Source organism: Mangifera indica, chromosome 18 (assembly GCF_011075055.1).
Source record: "Mangifera indica cultivar Alphonso chromosome 18, CATAS_Mindica_2.1, whole genome shotgun sequence".
Taxonomy (NCBI): Eukaryota; Viridiplantae; Streptophyta; class Magnoliopsida; order Sapindales; family Anacardiaceae; genus Mangifera; species Mangifera indica.
In genome coordinates, this window is record NC_058154.1 from 11,262,716 (window position 1) to 11,280,786 (window position 18,071).

General features: G+C 32.2%; 4 protein-coding genes across 5 annotated transcripts; 3 read left to right on the forward strand and 1 right to left on the reverse strand.

Moving 5' to 3' along the window:
- The first annotated feature begins 4,129 nt into the window (after window positions 1–4,129).
- LOC123201321 (kinesin-like protein KIN-14N) lies at window positions 4,130–9,652 on the forward strand. Of its 2 annotated transcripts, XM_044616773.1 has the most exons (17): window positions 4,130–4,355; window positions 4,586–4,834; window positions 4,930–5,074; window positions 5,149–5,258; window positions 5,344–5,463; window positions 5,588–5,791; window positions 5,951–6,127; window positions 6,221–6,295; window positions 6,401–6,547; window positions 6,621–6,759; window positions 6,871–6,980; window positions 7,393–7,554; window positions 7,652–7,854; window positions 8,217–8,298; window positions 8,433–8,537; window positions 8,681–8,785; window positions 9,187–9,652. In XM_044616773.1, the coding sequence occupies exons 1-17, from the start codon at window positions 4,287–4,289 to the stop codon at window positions 9,364–9,366; spliced, it is 2,382 nt and encodes a 793-aa protein (XP_044472708.1). In that variant the 5' UTR covers window positions 4,130–4,286; the 3' UTR covers window positions 9,367–9,652. The 2 variants fall into 2 exon arrangements, with proteins under 2 accessions (XP_044472708.1, XP_044472709.1); XM_044616774.1 differs by lacking the exons at window positions 4,930–5,074; window positions 5,149–5,258; window positions 5,344–5,463.
- On the reverse strand, window positions 9,554–10,722 carry LOC123201322 (photosynthetic NDH subunit of lumenal location 3, chloroplastic-like). The gene is made up of 3 exons (XM_044616775.1): window positions 10,340–10,722; window positions 9,979–10,265; window positions 9,554–9,881 (listed from the first exon to the last, which is right to left on the reverse strand). The coding sequence occupies exons 1-3, from the start codon at window positions 10,617–10,619 to the stop codon at window positions 9,783–9,785; spliced, it is 666 nt and encodes a 221-aa protein (XP_044472710.1). The 5' UTR covers window positions 10,620–10,722; the 3' UTR covers window positions 9,554–9,782.
- A 1,030-nt stretch (window positions 10,723–11,752) lies between these two features.
- LOC123201800 (thioredoxin-like protein CXXS1) lies at window positions 11,753–13,524 on the forward strand. Its single transcript, XM_044617352.1, has 3 exons — window positions 11,753–11,942; window positions 12,083–12,205; window positions 13,161–13,524. The coding sequence occupies exons 1-3, from the start codon at window positions 11,841–11,843 to the stop codon at window positions 13,299–13,301; spliced, it is 366 nt and encodes a 121-aa protein (XP_044473287.1). The 5' UTR covers window positions 11,753–11,840; the 3' UTR covers window positions 13,302–13,524.
- A 1,999-nt stretch (window positions 13,525–15,523) lies between these two features.
- LOC123201334 (transcription factor ILR3) lies at window positions 15,524–18,027 on the forward strand. Its single transcript, XM_044616787.1, has 5 exons — window positions 15,524–15,821; window positions 16,758–16,826; window positions 17,164–17,244; window positions 17,343–17,505; window positions 17,603–18,027. Exons 1-5 carry the CDS (start codon window positions 15,682–15,684, stop codon window positions 17,864–17,866), a joined length of 717 nt encoding a protein of 238 aa, XP_044472722.1. The 5' UTR covers window positions 15,524–15,681; the 3' UTR covers window positions 17,867–18,027.
- Window positions 18,028–18,071: the final 44 nt, after the last annotated feature.

Genomic DNA, 18,071 nt, shown 5'->3' on the forward strand with positions numbered 1-18,071 from the left:
CCTTGAATGTCAAAAGTGGTGTTGCCCCATCAGAAGAGCATAAGTTGGAAATTTATTGGTGACATATTAAGATTAAATTTTTAACTTATTTAATACAACGATTATAAGATTGATCAATGACCCTATGGTTTTACATATTTGGGGTGGATCTAGTGTTTCATTTGCTTAGTATAATTAGTTCAATTTTGAAGGGGTGCTCCGACTCAAATAAAAGTGTCTTGTTACCCAAAAAAAATCTTAGTTGATTGGATCTAATTGTTATTCCATTTTCATTTAACAATTTAATAAATGGTATTCATCAATTTATACCATCTTATGGTAGTTAAATCGTGTATCATATTATATATTAAAAACTTAATTTTTTATATCGTGTATTGAGTATCGTATCATATGATAAGACTTTTAAATAATAAAATAATAAAAAATCTTATTGACATGTTATCATTTTAAAAAAAATCTCAAATACTTTCGAATATTTAAAATTTCTAATATACACTCTCTCATTATATCATCATTTCTTCTAAAAATGTATTAATTTGTATCAGTAATATACATCATATCTTACGATACATCTACTTTATCATAGTAATTTGATGCATCTCATGATATATATTGTTTTTTATTTATATCATATCATATCGTAAGATATATATCGTATATCGTAAAATACCGATAACTGTATACCATCTAACGTAATACAATTTTCTATAAATACACAATTGTTTTCACATTCTTTCACTTCTTTTGCAGGCCAAGCCGTCCCAATTTCCTTTGTAGTTGTCAAAGAATTAATAATTATGTTCAACCGGCCACAAGATTCTAAAGACATAAAACTTGGCCATGTGCTTGCTTAAAAGCTTGGGAATTTCATGGGCAATTGCACAAGTGCAACAGACGAGATTGGGATCTAGGATTTCATGTTTAACCCTAAGTTGTCACATTGACTGAGCTCCACTTTCAAAACTTGATGAAATAATTTGGTTTTTCTTTGACTAATTACGTGATTCCCAATTGTATATTTTTTTCAACTACTCATTTTAATAATGGGATTTGATGATTGATTAAGTTAGAGTAATGAATCATTAATTAGTTAGCCACTCCTTTTACTTGTTCAACTTTGTTTTATTACTTCACAGGTAACCTGAATGTGGGCATTTTGTTGGAGGTGATGACTATTTCGTTTCCGAAGTAGAATGCACACGGGTCTCGCTATCCGAACAATGAGTAGGCATAGGACCCGATAGAGGGGATTTGGACTCAACTCATAAAGAGTTTTAAATTTCTCTTTAGAATAAGAACCTTAAAAACATATTATTTTTTTTATACGAGTAATATAACAATTAAAAAATAAATATATTTATTATAATAAGAAATCTAAGAAGATATTGAAATAATATTGATTCTATTGAACGTAACTTTGTTTTGGATAAAACAAAATAAATTAATGAGCTTACAAAATCTTAAATATGAACAATTTTATGTTTGGTCACTTTAGGATAAAACAATTCATATGCTATATTTTTTCAGTTTTACATTTCCAAATTCAGCCAAACAGTTATACATATATTAGTAAAGAGAAAACCTTATTTGAGTTGACCAATTCTTTCAAATTTCGAGGTTGGATAACCATACAAAGTAAGTTAATAATTTAATTTTAAAACATCAACGGAAGAGATTTGGACAATTTCTTTCTCGGAATCCCTTTTCTTTACCATTCCAACTACCCGTGGGGCAAAATCATCAAATATTAGCTTTCATCATCTTCATGCTAAACCAAATGATACAGCGATCGATCTTATAACCATTATATCAGATAAGTTAACAATTTAATTTTGAAATATTGACGAGGAGATTTGAACAATTTTTTTTGTTGGAATCCCTCTTTGCTATTCAAACTACCCATAGGCAAAATTATCAAATATTAGCTTTCATCATCTTCCTGCTGAACCAAATGACAGAGCACAAGATTGCTTGAAGAAGAGGCAAATTCACGAAGATTGTGCATAAATTTCTCAACACGCAACGACTGATTTACACACATATAACGTTTGCTCCCACTCATTGCCAATTAAGGGAAAGCCATGGACATCAAGAATCCTCTTTGGAAAACATATGTCAGGTCTTTGTTCCATTAGGTAAAGCAGAACCGAATCTGCATTTAAGCTGGAAAGTGACCATATTCTCCATCTCACTCACTCTGCAACATTTTTTTCTCTTTTTTATTCAAAGATTTTGGGATTTGTCAAGTTAGTTTACCCATTCATATATGGGTAAGAAAGGGATTTTCTTGGGAAAATGACAGCATGAATAAAGCTAAGGACCAAAACCCAAATAGATATGCCAACTACTAAGACGGTTACATGATTTACCCTTTGCTATTGAAGAAAGAGTGAAGAAAAAGTTTTCCCGGAAAGTAAAAGCGAAAATTCTTGACACCCATTTGACGCAAGAGAAAAATTCTTGTTTATTTCTTTGCTGAAGTTTGTTGCAGCCTTTATTTGGTATAGTAACAACTAAGATAAAACTAATAAATAAATTAAATTTGCACTTCTCTTTTTACTCTTCGTAGGGTTGAATTCAAACTGAACAGATATAAAACTCAAATTTATGTTTAATCTAAATTAGTTGAACTTGAGATAAAACTCTAGATTGATAGTTTAATTCAAGTTTGAAAGCTCATCGATAATATTTTACTAAATATTTTTTTTTTGACAATTTTGTTTATTCTCCAACGATTCTTTAATTTTTAATGGTTATATAATATGAACCTACGACATCATTGTGGATATTGAATTTTTAACAAAAGAGTCTAATAAATTATTATCCATTAGTTGAGATTCTCTTTAAAACCTAACAATTATTAATTATGAACTAAAAATCGTTGTTCGAAAAAATTTTAAAAGTGGAAGACTAATCACTACAATTAGGTTCGAATCAGTAAATATAACTCGATCAAATATTGCGGTTAATAAAATTGATTATGTTGTGTATGTTAATCTCTCATGCATCCCTTTTATTTCATTATGAAGAGCTTCTCTCTTTCATAAAGCATGATTCTCAGAACATGAAACAAACATATATAAACCTTGAATGGGTAATATAGTAATTTTATTAACTAGGAAATCTAGTATGAGTTGAACCTATGGGTGTACATGGTTTGATTTATTATGATTTCAGAGCTTTTTCAAATCAAATTGAAAAAAATGATTTAAAAAATTTTAAAATCAAACCAAATCAAATTGAAAAAATCTGGTTTGGATTATGATTTGAACTTATTTTTAAATATATATTATCTAATAAAATTAATAAAATTATAGTTTTTTAAAATATAACATAAATAGATAAAATAAATATGAAATATATAAATATGTAAAGAAAATAACAAAATAAATATGAACAAACAAGTTGTATACTTAATTGTTTATTAAAAAATTATATCAAATATAGTTATATATATGTATGTTTAAAAAATACGGTTTATAATTTGGTTCAGTTTGAAAATCGCACAAATTGTAATCCAAACTGAAAACTATTTTTCAAAATTTATGAACCAAAACCAAATCATTTTATAAACCAAACTAAAAGAAACCATAATTTTTAAGTAGTTTGATCAAGTTTTACGGTTTAAATCGAATTATGCACATTCCTAATTGAATCATCTTGCTGAATTGACTGCATTAAATAAGTGAAATCTTGAATCCAGTAACCGGTTCTATAACTATATCAAGAGTTTGATATTAATATGTCACTGGTGGGATTTAAACTTTTACTCTCGTATTTGAAATTTTTTTTTTTCACTTAAACTATCATTTAGGAGCAATGGGTAATATAGTCATTTCAGCCAATAAACAGGCTTTTTCAAATAGTACTAGTATACCTACCGCCTGCATTTATTTAAAATGCAGATATCACTTAGGAGCAATGGGTAATATAGTCATTTCAGCCAATAAACAGGCTTTTTCAAATAGTACTAGTATACCCACCGCCTGCATTTATTTAAAAACAGAATTTAAAATGCAAAATCAACGGTAAAAAATTTAATATTATTTTACAAAACTGACCCTACAACCTTTTAGTTGTTTTTTTAATATCTAAAAATTGATTATTTCGCGGTGCCTCACTCAGCAGCAGTACATGCAGCAGCGGAGGAGCTTGTTCACTTCATCCATCATTCCTTAATCTTCTTCTTGATCGTTAAAGTAACGGCTGTGATTTGCATCGGTAGCTTTGAGCGCAATCCATGGCCCCACTTCTCCGAGGGACCAAATTCTTCATCTCTCTTTAAAATGGCTTCATATAGCCAGAACAGGCCTCCGTTAAACAATAACATAACAAAAACCAGCGTTTCCCCAAATGTAAGCTTTCTTGTCCTTTTCTTTTTTAAGAAATTTTTACCACTTGGTCTTACTGTATTTGGGTCCTCTTTGTTTTTTTTTATAGTGGAGGTTCTTTCCCTTGTGCATTCTTGGAATTATTTTGAAAAAAAAAAATGTGTTTTTGTTCAAGAATGATGGGTTGTTTTTGAAGTTTTCTTTTTCTTCCCTCTAAATCTTTTTTTTTTTTTTTTGGTTGTGAATGTGTTAAGGAAAAGTGCATTGGTGATGAGGTGAGTTGGGATAAAGAAGAGAAATTTGGAGAAAAAATGGTTGGGACAGCAATTAATGGGAGGATCCGGCAAGCGTTTTCAGTGGTAAATGGGGTCCAAGATCTTGGCCCTAATAGCAACCCGGCTAGCATTGCGGGTTCTGAATGTGGTACTATTGAGTTTACAAGAGAGGATGTTCAAGCTTTGTTGAATGAGAAAATGAAATACAAGAACAAGTACAATTATAAGGTGAGTTGATACTTGAAATGATCCTTTCTGTTGTTTATGATGTGGAGTTTAAATTTTTTATTTTTCACTTTGATTGCTTGGTGTGGGAGTCTCAGGAGAGATGTGAGAATATGATGGAGTATATTAAGAGGCTTAGGCTTTGCATTAGATGGTTTCAAGAGCTGGAGGGAGACTATGCATTTGAGCTTGAGAGGTTGAGGAATGAATTGGAATTGAATGAACAAAAATGCGCAGAGTTGGGTATGATTGATTGATTTTTTTGTCATTTTTTGTTTATGCTGTTTGTAAAAGTAAGTTGATGTGCTTGATTGTAGAGCTGGCAAAGACAAACAAGGAGGAGGAACTGAATTTGATAATTGTGGAGTTGAGAAAGAATTTTGCTTCTGTAGAAGAGAAACTTGCAAAAGAAGAATTGGATAAGTTGGTAAGATTGCTAGTATTAAATCTAGTATGAGCTCTGAAATTTTGTCTTGCTGAAGTGATTTATTTATTTGGATATTAATGGAAAGGCTGCAGTGGATTCCCTTGTGAGAGAGAAAGAGACTAGAGCTAGTATTGAGAGATCACATGCGTCTCTCTCAGAAGAACTGAGGAAAACTCAAGAGGAGCTTGAGAGTTCTCATCAGAGGGTACTGCAATGAATCTAATTTGTACTTTTTGAAGTTCTCATATCCCTCATTTTTCCTTTTCACTTGATTTTGGTAAAAAAATTTTCTGGTTAACATGTTAATTTTAACTTGTTGACCGCTGCAGATATCATCAGTTAGTGATATGTACAAGCTATTACAGGAGTATAACTCAAGCTTGCAGCATTACAATAGTAAACTCCAAAAAGATATAGATGCAGCTCTTGCAAATGTTAAGCGTGGAGAGAAAGAGAAAGCTGCTATAGTGGAGAACCTCAGCACTTTAAGGGGTCAACATAAATCATTACAAGAGCAACTTTCTTCATGTAAAGTGAGTTTTTATTCCTGGATGAACCATATCCTGCTGCTTAGTTTGGCATGCCACGTTTAGTTTGTTTATGCCTTTACCTTTGAGTTGAAAATTGGAATGTTTTATCGTCATTTTCTTTTAGTACCATATTCCATCTTGACATCTTTTGAAAATTTTAAGGTTTCTCAAGATGAGGTTATGAAACAAAAAGATGCTCTTGTGCATGAAGTTGCTTTTCTTAGGGTGGAGCTCCAAAAGGCCAGAGAAGATCGTGATAGCCAAATTGCGCAAGTGCAAGCATTAATGGCTGAAGTGAATAAATATAAGGAGTTGGCAGCAAATTCAAGCGAATTAGAGGTTTGTTTTGTCCTGCGGTATAATTTGCACTCTGTTGGGAGCATCTTATGCAATTCCCTTTAATTGCCTTGAGATGTTGGACTTCTTTTACAGGCAAGATGTTTTTCACAAAGTAACCAGATAAACGTATTGGTGGGTCAGCTAGCTGCTGCTGAGAATAAGTTGCAGGTTTTTCCATCAAGTCTTGGGACTATTTTCCATGTAGTTAATATATAATGTCATGTCTTATTCTATTGTTTGAACTTTTATCTAATTACTTTTATTATGCTTTAGATGTCTGACTTGTCTGCATTGGAGACGAAAGCTGAATTTGAAGGGCAAAGAAAACTCATAAGTGAGTTACGAAATCGGTTGGAAGATGCTGAATGTAAACTTATCGAAGGAGAGAAGCTACGCAAAAAATTACATAATACTATCTTGGTAATGATCATCTGCATTATTTCACCTTTGGCAACAAAAAGCATTTACTGAAAAGGATTCTCTTATGTTACAGGAACTTAAGGGGAACATCCGTGTATTTTGTAGAGTGCGACCTCTTTTGCCTGATGATAGTTGCAGCACAGAGGTTAGAGTATTATCATATCCTACATCTATTGAAGCTGTTGGAAGAGGCATTGATATTATGCAAAATGGTACGTCTCTAGTGGAAGAACCACTGAATTTTTGCTTGCTATGGTGCTTTTTTTATTATTTAAACTGAATTCTTAAAAGTAAAATTCTTCTCGTTGTTATATTTTTATCAGGACAAAAACATTCTTTCACATTTGATCGAGTGTTTATGCCTGATGCACCTCAAGAGGATGTCTTTGTAGAGATTTCTCAGCTTGTTCAAAGTGCTCTAGATGGTTATAAGGTGATTTATATCTACCTCCAAGATTTACTCTTACCATTTAGTCAGTTTATAAATATATTTGTGCAAAGCAATTTCTTCATCAGTACCTCTCTGTTACATTGGATATTAAGTTTTCTTTCAAAGTCATTTGTTGCCATCTTTATAGGAAACTTATTAAGTTATTCCCCTCTTTTCTCCAGAGGCTTGATGCATTCCTTGTGTTCAGTATACATGTTACATCATTGTTTAAAAAGTGTACTTTCTGTTAAACTTGACTCTATAGTTAGCAGTTTTTGATTAATTGATGCAGTTTTTGTATTAGATGGGAAATTCATGAATATGCATGTTGCATTGACTTCACTTTGATATGGTATTTTACCCTTCATATCTCTGTATCCCACATGCTTTAAGAGATGTTAGTTTTTCTTTTCAGGTTTGCATTTTTGCATATGGCCAAACAGGTTCAGGTAAAACCTACACCATGATGGGCAAACCTGGACATCCAGATCAAAAAGGTCTAATACCACGCTCACTTGAACAAATTTTTCGAACTAGGCAATCTCTTCAACTTCAAGGCTGGAAATATGAGATGCAAGTAAGCTGTAATATCTGACTATTGTTGGTAGTTTTGCTCTTTTGTTTGAGTGGTTGACTAAAACATTTTTCTTCTCACCTTTTACACACATTAATAGGTTTCAATGTTAGAAATATACAATGAAACGATCCGTGACCTGTTAAATCGAGATGCAACACGGACAGAAAATGGTACTGCTGGAAAACAATATGCCATTAAGCATGATGCAAATGGAAACACACATGTTTCTGACCTCACCATCGTGGAAGTCTGCAGTACTAAGGAGGTTTCATATCTTTTAGATCGGGCTGCACATAGCAGGTAACTAGTTTAATATGTAGCTTGACAAGTGATATTCATATTATAGAAAAATGTCTCAGAGCATATTAGGGTGGCTATTTCCTGTCACTTTTTAGGAGTTCTATGTTTTTCTTTCTTTATGTGTGCTCATGTCTCCTCCTTTTTCTTTTTGTTCCTTTTTTGGCAATAAGTAATCTTCTTAATGCTACTGATGTTTGTAACCCGTGATGAAACATTTGGCATGCTTTATGTTGTTCGATGAGAAAAAATCTAAATTTTGCATTAAGGGAATTAGATTATACGGTGGTTTCCTAAAGTTGCATAATCCTAGTTTTCTTAATTCATTTGCTTCAATTTATATAACTTTGTATTTGTTTTATCAGGTCTGTAGGCAAGACCCAGATGAATGAGCAATCTTCAAGAAGCCATTTTGTTTTCACATTGCGGATATCTGGTGTTAATGAGGTATAACACCAGCCCTTATGCTAGTTACATCTGCTAATAACATATGGATGCTGTTTTGCTCTCTCTCTCTCTCATGTGATATCATCATAACTTTGGATGTCTTATTAATTATCTGTTTATTTATTGTCCACTAGGGTACTGAACAACAAGTACAAGGTGTATTGAATCTAATTGATCTTGCTGGGAGTGAACGTCTTTCTAAGAGTGGATCAACTGGTGATCGACTAAAAGAAACTCAAGTATGTTAACATATTGTTATAAATTCACTTTTGCTATTTTTTGTAGTTATCTGTTTTTAGGCTAATGAAATTTTCTTTTAAATCTCTGACAATTGAGTTCAGGCTAATGAATTTTTCTTTTTAATCTTGAAAATTGTACTCAGGCAATCAATAAAAGCTTGTCATCATTAAGCGATGTTATATTTTCCTTGGCAAAAAAGGAGGACCATGTACCATTTAGGAACTCAAAGCTCACTTATCTTCTTCAGGTAATTGTTGTGTTAGAATTCTCTCTCTATAACGGTGCCTGATGGTGTTATGACATTCCTAATAATCTTTTGAGGATAATTTAGTTAAAACTTCACTTTCTGAGGCATCCAAATTACCATTACCAAAGAGGGCAGGAAAGAAAGAACAAAGCTTTTCGTTTAACAACTCTTTTCTCTGTGTATAACTTGGCTTTGCATGAAAGTTTCAATAGACTATGGCCTGAAACAATGAAGATCCCTTGTCTCTATAATTTTTGTCTTTTATGTTGGTGGATGAATTGCAACTTCGAGTAGATAATATGGGCAGAATAAAAAGGAACTACTTTTTGACATTTTTTGTATCTTTTATTTGGCTCTGGCTCATTCTTAGATGATGTTTCTAATTTTATTCGAATTAACAGCCTTGTTTGGGAGGGGACTCAAAGACATTAATGTTTGTAAACATCTCTCCTGAGCCATCCTCAGTGGGAGAGTCGCTATGTTCACTCCGGTTTGCTGCCAGGGTTAATGCTTGTGAGATAGGAACTCCTCGACGCCACACTAACACTCGGTCTTCAGAGCCTCGCCTGAGCTATTGCTAATATCTGATGACAGAATCCTAAAAGATTAATCTTCTTTCTATTTGTGCTATATGTATATCTATATCTCTGGTAACAATGAACCAAGAGTTTATTATCATTCTAACATGAGCTGCCTGTATTTGTATAGAAAATAAATCTTTTATTTTATACCATTGAAGGGCTTATTCTTCCAGTGTACTGCTACTGATTTTGATTCATTGTAACATTTCATTCACAAAATTCAGTGTATCATTGAGCAATACTTTTCTATGTTAATGTAAAGGATTGTTTCCTCTTTCTTGCTTTATCGAAATGGTTCAAATAACACATATTTGATAACAAAAGGTAAGTTGATCCAGCAATGCTCAATATTTATCGCCATCACCTGAATGTCTGGACTGATTTTTGCCCACATACGAGCAGCAGATTCTGCAGATTTATCCCATGCGATCCATAACCTCTTGAAGAATAGGAGTTGTTGATGTATAATATGATTCTGTCTGCGAGAAGTTCTTCATCCTCGCAGCTTCTTCAAGCTGTCAGCACATTGAAAATTTACCATTCGCTAGTCAGCTGCCAGAAGTTTCTATCTTTAAAAGGAAACTGAAGTTTTACATATCTGAGTTCATTTACCATCTCAAATTTGTCAAACAATCTGTTGGCCAAATCAGTTAGAGGCTGCTTATCACTGACTGCCGCAGCTGAGATAACCTTGTCGAAATCATAGTACATGAAAGTGGATTTGAGTCTCAAATACTTCCTGACATAGTTAAGTGTATCAGGTGTAACCAAATCTGCCATTGCCAGGAGATCAAATGCATATTTCTTTAGCCTATACATGCTGCCTTTGACTCCAATATTTGCCATATAGATTCCATTCTTTAGGAAAGACCGTGTGCCTGTTTTCTCATTAGCAATATCTGTATTTAAAGCATACATTAAGCATTTTGAAATCAATAAACAAAAGGGAAAAATTGCTTCTGAATTTGCTTACTGTTGTATATTGGGGGAATAGGTATAGGGCCATCGATCCACCAACCATTGTCTTCAGCAAGAGAGATTCCATTGCTAGCAATAGTTGCAGTAAGTGCTATAGAAGCAAGGCCTAATGCCACTCTTCTTGTTGTTTGTGCAGGTTGTTCTTCCAAGTTATCTGTTTTGGTGCCTGAGAAACTAATTATTTTAGCTCTCTTTTGGGGTTTTTGAAATCTGGGAAGGTTTGGAATGGCTGGAAGAGTCTCACGAATACCATTTAAATTTACTAAATGAGCCATTGCAGAATGAGAGTGAGAGTGTTGAGCTAATGATAGAACGAAAATTTACTTAGTTTTCAGATATCCATTTGAGAAAGTGCTGGTTACTACTGACCACAAGAATGATATCCTTATTGAAGGTAGTCTTGTCATTTGGCCAAAGCCAACTTTTGAGTTCCAAAAAACTTCTCAAACAATAAATTATGAATACCTATTTTCAGTACGTATTTAACGTATTCATTAAAAGATTGGTGATTTTGAATTATAGATAAAGTAACAACTAATCACATAATGACATACATTAACTATATACGTATTTGTGTGTTTAAAATAGGTATGTATAACATTACTCATTTTCAAATATGTCCATCTTTTTCCTTATATTTCTTTAAACTATAATTTTTTAATTTGTCTTCAATGAGTAGTTTGAATAACAAAAAAATATAATTTGAGTGACAAAAAAGTGAGATTCTAAATAAAAGAATAAATATGTAAATCTCTTTTGTTAATAATTTAAAATTAAATTTTTGACTAATCTAATTAATCATTAATCTCAAAATTTTACTTATTTAATATCATTGGTTAATTAATTTAACTCAAATAAAAATTTCTTTCCTACTAAAAAAGAAAAAAAAAAAAAACCTCAATAGGCTGATCACAAGCTGCAAAGTGAGAGTATTATTACCCTTTATCATTGACATAGACCTAGTTACAGGCAAAAGGATTGAGTCTACAAAAGCAACACGGTTTCTTTGACACTTGTGCCAATAGAAAAAGATCCTTTTTTGGCTATGCTAAACTTCTAATGGATAATTATCAGTTTCCTGGAAAACGCTATAGCTCCTAAAGGCCGCATTTTGACAGATTTCAGTTCACAATCCGCAGAAAAGTATAAAAAAATCTGCAGAAAAGTCAATTGTTGAGAACATAAATACCTGTTTGGTAGAAACAAGCAATAGTATAGAGATCAAGTATGAATCAAATCAATTCACAATCATGGTGGCCACATAAGAATTGGATAATGCAAAACATCTTTTACGTATGATAGATTAGTAGATACTGAAAGTGGGTCCTGTGGTCAGTTTATTCCTTCTTATCTGATAAAATAGCAATTTATACAAGCAAACTGTTGCTGCGATATTACCTTCCTCAGCAGAAAAACCCCTATAAATTTCACCTTCTTCCTCACAACAAATGAGTGCCAGAAGAAGAACCAAGAAGAGGCAATAAAAAAAAAAAAAAATGCAAAGGAATGGACAGTTAAAGAAGTCTAGAGTTGTCAAAGTAGACTCCAAGGAATCATGGGATTTCTTTATCAGTCAAGCTACTACTCAAGGCTGCCCTGTGAGTGACAAAGTTTCTTATACATACATACATACATACATACATGTATGTATGTATGTCTGTATTTATGTGCATGTGTGTCTATATATAAGAGCTGCATACGGGTTTTAATTTATTATCTTGTTTTGCTAATTTTGCAGGTTGTAGTACATTTTACTGCTGCATGGTGCATGCCTTCAGTGGCCATGAATCCTTTCTTTGAAGAACTGGCTTTATCCTTCCAAAATATCCTCTTCCTTGTAGTGGATGTTGATGAAGTGCAGGTTAGTCTATTTAGAATCTTAAATTCTTTTTTCTCTTAAGCAAGCTTCATATTTGATAATTTGATTTCTTGTTCATTTTCCCAGTAAACAAACAGGTTATCCTTATGCTTTTACTTAAAAAAGAAAAGCTAAATGACTCTTTCCCATCCAAGGGTTGACTACATGACATATTAATTTTCTACTCATCTGGTAAATTTCTTAACAAATTCTATTAACTTCTTTTTTTTTATACATTTACTGAAAGGGCCAAAAATCCCTCAAACTATGTAATCTTTACTCTCCAAATTTTATTAAATAATTTTATACCTTAATTTATATTAATTTTAGTTAAAAATAATAAAGAAGTTATTAATACATATATAGATAGGGAATTAAACTTATAATTTTGAAAGAGTTTTGAAATTTAAAATAAGTTTGGAGGCAATTTTTTATTTTTTTTTTAGTTTTAGTATACTCTCTAATAGTTTCAAAATTGACCATTACACCCCAAAATACACAACAAATAAGGGATAATATTATAAACTATTAATACTATATTATATTTTTAAAATATATGGAATGAATATTATAATTTTATAAATAAGAGAGAAATATATATTTATTGTTGATAAATTTATAAAAAAATAAAATTGATACCTCATAATATAATTTTATTATAATATTTAAAAAAATGATTTAAATACACTTTGACTCATAAAATTACTTCTTCGAACTTAATAGATGAAAAATTGTCATTTTATCGAACCTTGTGTGAGAGATAATCATTTGGTCGGAAGAAAAAAGTATGTGACTCGACCACCCAACCTCTTATAAACAAAATTATCCCTGCTTCATGTGATCAGAAAAGCTCAATAATGGTGCTTAAATAATTAATAGGTCTCCATAAAATTATATATTGTTGCTTCACCTTAGGTTAATTTATTATTATTTTGTGATTCATTTTTATGTTTACTAGGAGGTGGCAACCAAGATGGACATCAAGGCCATGCCTACCTTTTTGTTGATGAAGGAAGAAGCTCAAATTGAAAGGCTTGTGGGAGCAAATCCAGAAAAGATTAAGAAAAGAATCAATATTTTCATCAACTCCATGAGTTAGAAATATTTTGTAAATAGGATTTGGGTGTTTTCAGGGTTTTTTTTTTTTTTTTTGGGTTTGTTGTGATGGGTATTTTAGTAATTTCATAATTATTTGTTTGTGGATTTAGACAAATTAACAATGGTGTCTATAGGAATCATGCTAGGTGCTTTCTTGATTAAGGAATTGTGTTGATGTCAAAAATCTTACATTGAATATAAGCGAAATGTCTTTTAAAAGAAAATACGGATTGAGATGATATTAACATTAATTAATTAAAAAACATTGCCTAAAATATTATTAGGTTATTTTGTATAAATAATTTTAAACAATTTATTTGTATACGTATTATTATTAGTGTTCGATTTGAATCGAATTGATTTAGACTCGAAAGTTAGCTTGACTCCGAATTCGTTTAGTTTGAATTTGAATGAAATTTGAGTTGTGAGATTTAACTCATTTTGAAATCGAGTTAAACTCGAACTAGAAGGAGTTCATCTCGGTTTAACTTGCTAATTGGGTAAATGACTCAATTTAATTAGAACTTGATTTATGATTCGATTCGAATTATATTGAGTAATTATTAAAAAATATCATTTTGTCAATAAGTCATAAATTTAAACTATGAATCTGAACTACATATTTGAGTTAAAATTGAATCGAATCATTTTTATTCGAATCAAACTTGAATTACTTTTAATATTAGCTCAACGAATTTGAAGTGAACTCAAATTAAACTATTTTTTATTCAAATCAAACTTAAACCACAATATATTTGAGTTTGGTTTGATTTAAATTTACCCTTAATTATTACTTTATAAAGAGATGACTTTGGATGTGGAGGCTGCCACTAGTCAAATTTAACATTTAACTACCAATAAATAGCATTGTTGGTTAAGCGAATTAGCCACTTCCTAAAGAATAATTCTAAATGCACAAATAACGTGCATAATTTTATATATAAATAATAATTTGTTATTCAATCACATTATAATATGTCATTATTGTATATAAAATAATATTATTATTTATACATATAATTTTATTATTTCCTATGAGCTAAACTTTATTTCGAGAAAAATTGAATATTTTCTTTAAAATTATGGATTAATTAATTTCCACTTCATTTACTTGTCCAATAAAAATGGTACAAGTTTTGTTTGTGGATGGAAAATTTAAAAAATTAAAAGGAATAATTGGGCTCCTAAGGCCCATGGGCCTGTTAGGCCCATACATTTGATTCAATCTTGACGTATGACCCCCACCTTACCCTTAACCCCAGCGCATCCCAAAAGTTAAAGAGTTAGAATTTTGAAGCCACTTGTTGGATACCTATCAGTATTTACGCACATCACGTTTCACCAATAGTTTAACGCCACGTCATCAATTGCTTGTACTTGAATTATCCACAAACTTAAGAAAGCTCAGCATTTTCCACATGGTGTTGTCATCTTAGGCTTAGTGACAGTCCCTTTCAATTTCATAAAAGTGTTTTCGAAATATTAAAAAGCCTAAATAACTTGTCGCACCCTATATTTCATAAAATGACAATTCCCATCATCAAGTTTCTAAAAGTCAAAATCTTACCCTTTATCTAAATATCCATTAATAAATCTGTTAAGCTTTTCTTAAAATGATTATTTTGCTCTATTATTATAATTATAAAACTGTTATTAACACTTAATATAAATGTCAAACTTTCAATATATATTTATAAGTTTAAAATTTTATCGTTTAAATTCTTAAAAAATATTTTAATTTTAATCAATTTTAAAATATTATAATTTGCCAATTTTTTAGGGGTGTAATTACCATTTTTGAAATTATTAAGAGATATATTAAAGTTTTAAAAATTAAAAAAACTCTTGAACTTTTTTAATTTAAAAAACTCATAAAAATTTTTATTAACACCTCTAATATTTTTAAAAATTATTATTTACCTCCTAAACTTTTGAAAAGGGAAAATAGTAAAAATAAGGAGGAAAAGAAAAGTATGAAAAACAGGGAAAAACGGAGAAAATAGAAAGATTTATATAATTAATTGAAGTGGATGACAGGTAAGAATATCGATTTGTGAAACTTGAGGGATGAGATAACTTAAGTAAACGTTGGGTGGGCAATAGCTTTTTGGCCCATTAATATCGCTTTCATATCAATTAATACTTGAAATTTTCCATGTTCTAATTGGGCTTAAGGCCTAGGCCCATTAAAAAGCCTAAGAAGACCAGGCACAGAACGCCGTTTACTCTCGCGACGCCTGACCTGCCACACCAATACCCTGACGCGGAGATTCCCTTTTCTCTCTCTCTCTCTCTGTCTGCTGCACGCACATCCCTGTTTGTTTCCCAGGAAAATTTATTGAAGCCAGGAAAACAACATTGAAATTTTCCGCGAAAAAAAAATGGTTTCCCCGGAAAACACGAATTGGCTCTACGATTTCACCATGATCGACGATATGCCTGTTCACGATCCCAATTTCGCTGTCTCTGCTTCCGGCTTCACTTGGCCCGTTCAGGGCATGAACGTGTCCACTAATGTCAGGTGCTCTAGATATGACAGAAATGATGTTTTTAGTTTTTTTTTTTTTGGTTATGTTTTTGCTTAATTAATAAATTAGGGTTTGTAAAAGGTCAGGTAAAGTTAGAATTTTGATCAGCCTTTTTTTTTTTTTTGGGGTGTGAAATTTGAGCGTTTTAATTGGATTTGAGGCTAAAGCGCACAATGAAAGCTGATTTAAGAAATATGGTATAGTTTGATTTTTTTGTTTGCTATCATTATCATATTTAAATAGATAATATGAAAACTGTGTAACCATTTTGGAGAATTTATTCATAATTTTCATTGTTATACACTCTACGTGCATGAGTGATTGCGGGGCTGATTCGTTTGAGATTTCAGTGACACTCCTGAAGAAGAAAACCACTGATTTCATAAAATTACAGATCTATGGCTGAACCCCATGTTTTTAAATGCAGCCTAAGTGTCAGATTAGAGTTTAGGAGCTGGCTAAACCCCTTGTTGTTGAACGCAGCCTAAGTGTCAGATTAGAGTTTAGTAACTGGCTTTGGGTGAGATTGAACATGGCACATCACTAATATTTCAGAAGAAGAGCTTTAACTCTTTGTATCCAAAAGCAATGTAACTGTTTGTAGCTAAAGAGCTTTTTCCTTTCATGGTTTTCAAAGCAGAAGATACTACTGTGAGAATGACTGTTATGTTTGGTGGCTACTGATGTGAACCTGATTAAGAAGTTTGATTCCCATTTTGTGCTAAATGTTGAAAATTCTGACTATTATGGAAGCCGAGTAGTACAAATCATTCAATATGATTAGAAACAATGCGATTGAAAATCATTTTTTAAAATTTCATTGTTCAGCAAGATCTCACTGTGTTATTGTATATTGCACTCCTTTTTTTTTTTTTGTGCTCTTTTATTTGGTGTTTACTAGTTTTCTGTTTGATGTGATTTTTTCTTAGTGTGGATTCTATTGTTGATGCCTCACTTGGGGATTCAGATGGGCTAAAGGAAAGTGGCTCAAAGAAGAGGTAAGTAGTTCCCTACATCTTATTCATTCATATCTGTGTGCCATTCATGAATTTTGAGCAGCGGCTTCCAGGAAAATGATTCTACATGAGCCAGTACTGGAGAAATTCAGTGGTTTTGAGATTTTCAACACTCTGCCTTCTTAGAAGCACCCCTTAAGGATTAAAATAACATTTTGACCCGCCTGAGTTATCATTTCCATTAAGAGCTCGTGGATGTTGAATATATTCTGCTTCTAATCAGCTGTCTCACTGTATAAATAATGTGGGTTGTTGTGCCACATGAACCAATATATGTATCATTGGAAAATATTTTCGCACCTCATTTTTTGTAATGCAGGGGTAGATCTGAATCGGGCAATGCTGCATCTAGTTCCAAGGCATGTAGGGAGAAGTTGCGTAGGGATAGGCTTAATGACAAGTACTCAATTTTTCTCTTCTATTCTCTCTCAACCATCTATTTTCTGTCTTCTTTAATTCTGAAGCATGAATGACTGATACAGTTGGCATAATCTATAGGTTTGTGGAGTTAGGCTCTATCTTGGAGCCTGGGAGACCTGCCAAAACAGATAAGGCAGCTATTTTGATTGATGCTGTTCGGTTGGTTACTCAACTACGTGGTGAAGCCCAGAAGTTGAAGGACTCAAATTCAAGTCTCCAAGAGAAAATTAAAGAGTTGAAGGCAAGTCTGACTTAACTTTTGTTAAAAATATATTGATGAAATATTTTTGTAAAGCTTCATCTGTTTATGTCTTCTTCTATTTGTATGTTTTATGTAGGCTGAGAAGAATGAGCTTCGGGATGAGAAGCAAAGGCTAAAGGCGGAGAGAGAGAGGTTGGAGCAGCAACTTAAGGCCGTGAATATGCAACCCAGTTTCTTGCCACCTCCTGCAATTCCTGCTGCATTTGCAGCCCAAGGCCAAGCTCCTGGCAATAAGTTGGTGCCTTTCATAAGTTACCCTGGAGTTGCAATGTGGCAATTCATGCCACCAGCTGCTGTGGATACCTCACAGGATCATGTGCTCCGCCCTCCAGTTGCTTAATTCTGCAACCTACTATGTTTTGGATCGGCGGTTTGCACCTAACAAATGTATTCCTTTTGCCATTGTTTCGACTGTATTAGTTTTACTGAAGTCTTTTAATTGGATTTATGGATGACTGTACTTGCATTTTCTGTACTGTGAATGAATTCTTGCTGGTATTACTTGTAAATTTTATTAAGTTTTCTGGCAACTTGTATTTTCAATT